At 64.0% G+C, this 840-nt stretch overlaps 1 protein-coding gene across 1 annotated transcript in view; it reads left to right on the top strand.

The window, feature by feature from the left end:
- Window positions 1-559: 559 nt before the first annotated feature.
- The window catches only part of FADS6 (fatty acid desaturase 6), an 18233-nt gene continuing 17952 nt past the window's right edge, over window positions 560-840 (top strand). The window contains exon 1 of the mRNA XM_029283979.1: window positions 560-731. Within this exon, the coding sequence (XP_029139812.1) occupies window positions 560-731 (172 nt within the window). The remainder of the gene's footprint in view (window positions 732-840) is intronic.

Genomic DNA, 840 nt, shown 5'->3' on the forward strand with positions numbered 1-840 from the left:
TCATACGTCACCTTTTGGTCAGTGCCGTTGTAAGTTCGAACGGTCACTAAACGAACCGTTGTAAGTCGAGGACTACTTGTATAGGAAGGTAATTCAGAATGTCTTCAAAATAGGGGGGCCAGGAACAGTTAGGGAGCCAGAGAGCCCTGGAGGGGGGGGGGGGCTTTATGGCTGCGGACCTTCTGGACCTCCGTCTTCTTGCAGGTTCCAACGAACTGCTTTGTATCTGGCCGAGGCCCCCGCGCTGTAGCCAAAATAGCTGCTATCGGAATAAGCAGATAAAGCAGCGTTAAGGCTGGCATTGGAGGCAAGCGGAGGCCGCGGGCGGAGCAGGCCGGGCTCACTCCCAACGTCTAGCCTGGGTCCCGGGGCAGCTCCTTCGGACTAACAGACTGCCTGCTAACTAAGCACTCGGAGCTGGCAGCCTGGCGAGCGAGTCAGACTGCTGCCAAAAAGGCCACCCCCACTTCTCCGCCGCCGCTTGCCCTTCCCGGGACGGCCTCGCGCGCTCTCTCGCTCGCCTCCTGCGGACGAGGCAGTGGCGTCCGGACTGAGGGAGATGGAGGAGCCCCGCTGGGCGGAGGCGCTGCCGAAGAAGCGGGACCCGGGCGAGGGGGAGCGAGGGAAAGGCAAGCGGGCCGGCGAGGGAGCAGGTGCCGCGGGCATCGCGCCGCTAGCGGAAGGCGGCTCTGCTGCAAGCCGCCCGGCGGCGGAGAGAATGCGGGAGGAAGGTGAGGGCCAAGGGCGAGGAGGGGATTCCTCGAACGACGCCGTCCGGCCACAACGGCCCAACGGCTGCAGCATAGCAGCTGGACAGGAGGAGGAGGAGGAGGAGGAGGA

Source organism: Protobothrops mucrosquamatus, unplaced genomic scaffold, assembly GCF_001527695.2.
Source record: "Protobothrops mucrosquamatus isolate PMUCROS unplaced genomic scaffold, P.Mucros_1.0 scaffold305, whole genome shotgun sequence".
Taxonomy (NCBI): domain Eukaryota; kingdom Metazoa; phylum Chordata; class Lepidosauria; order Squamata; family Viperidae; genus Protobothrops; species Protobothrops mucrosquamatus.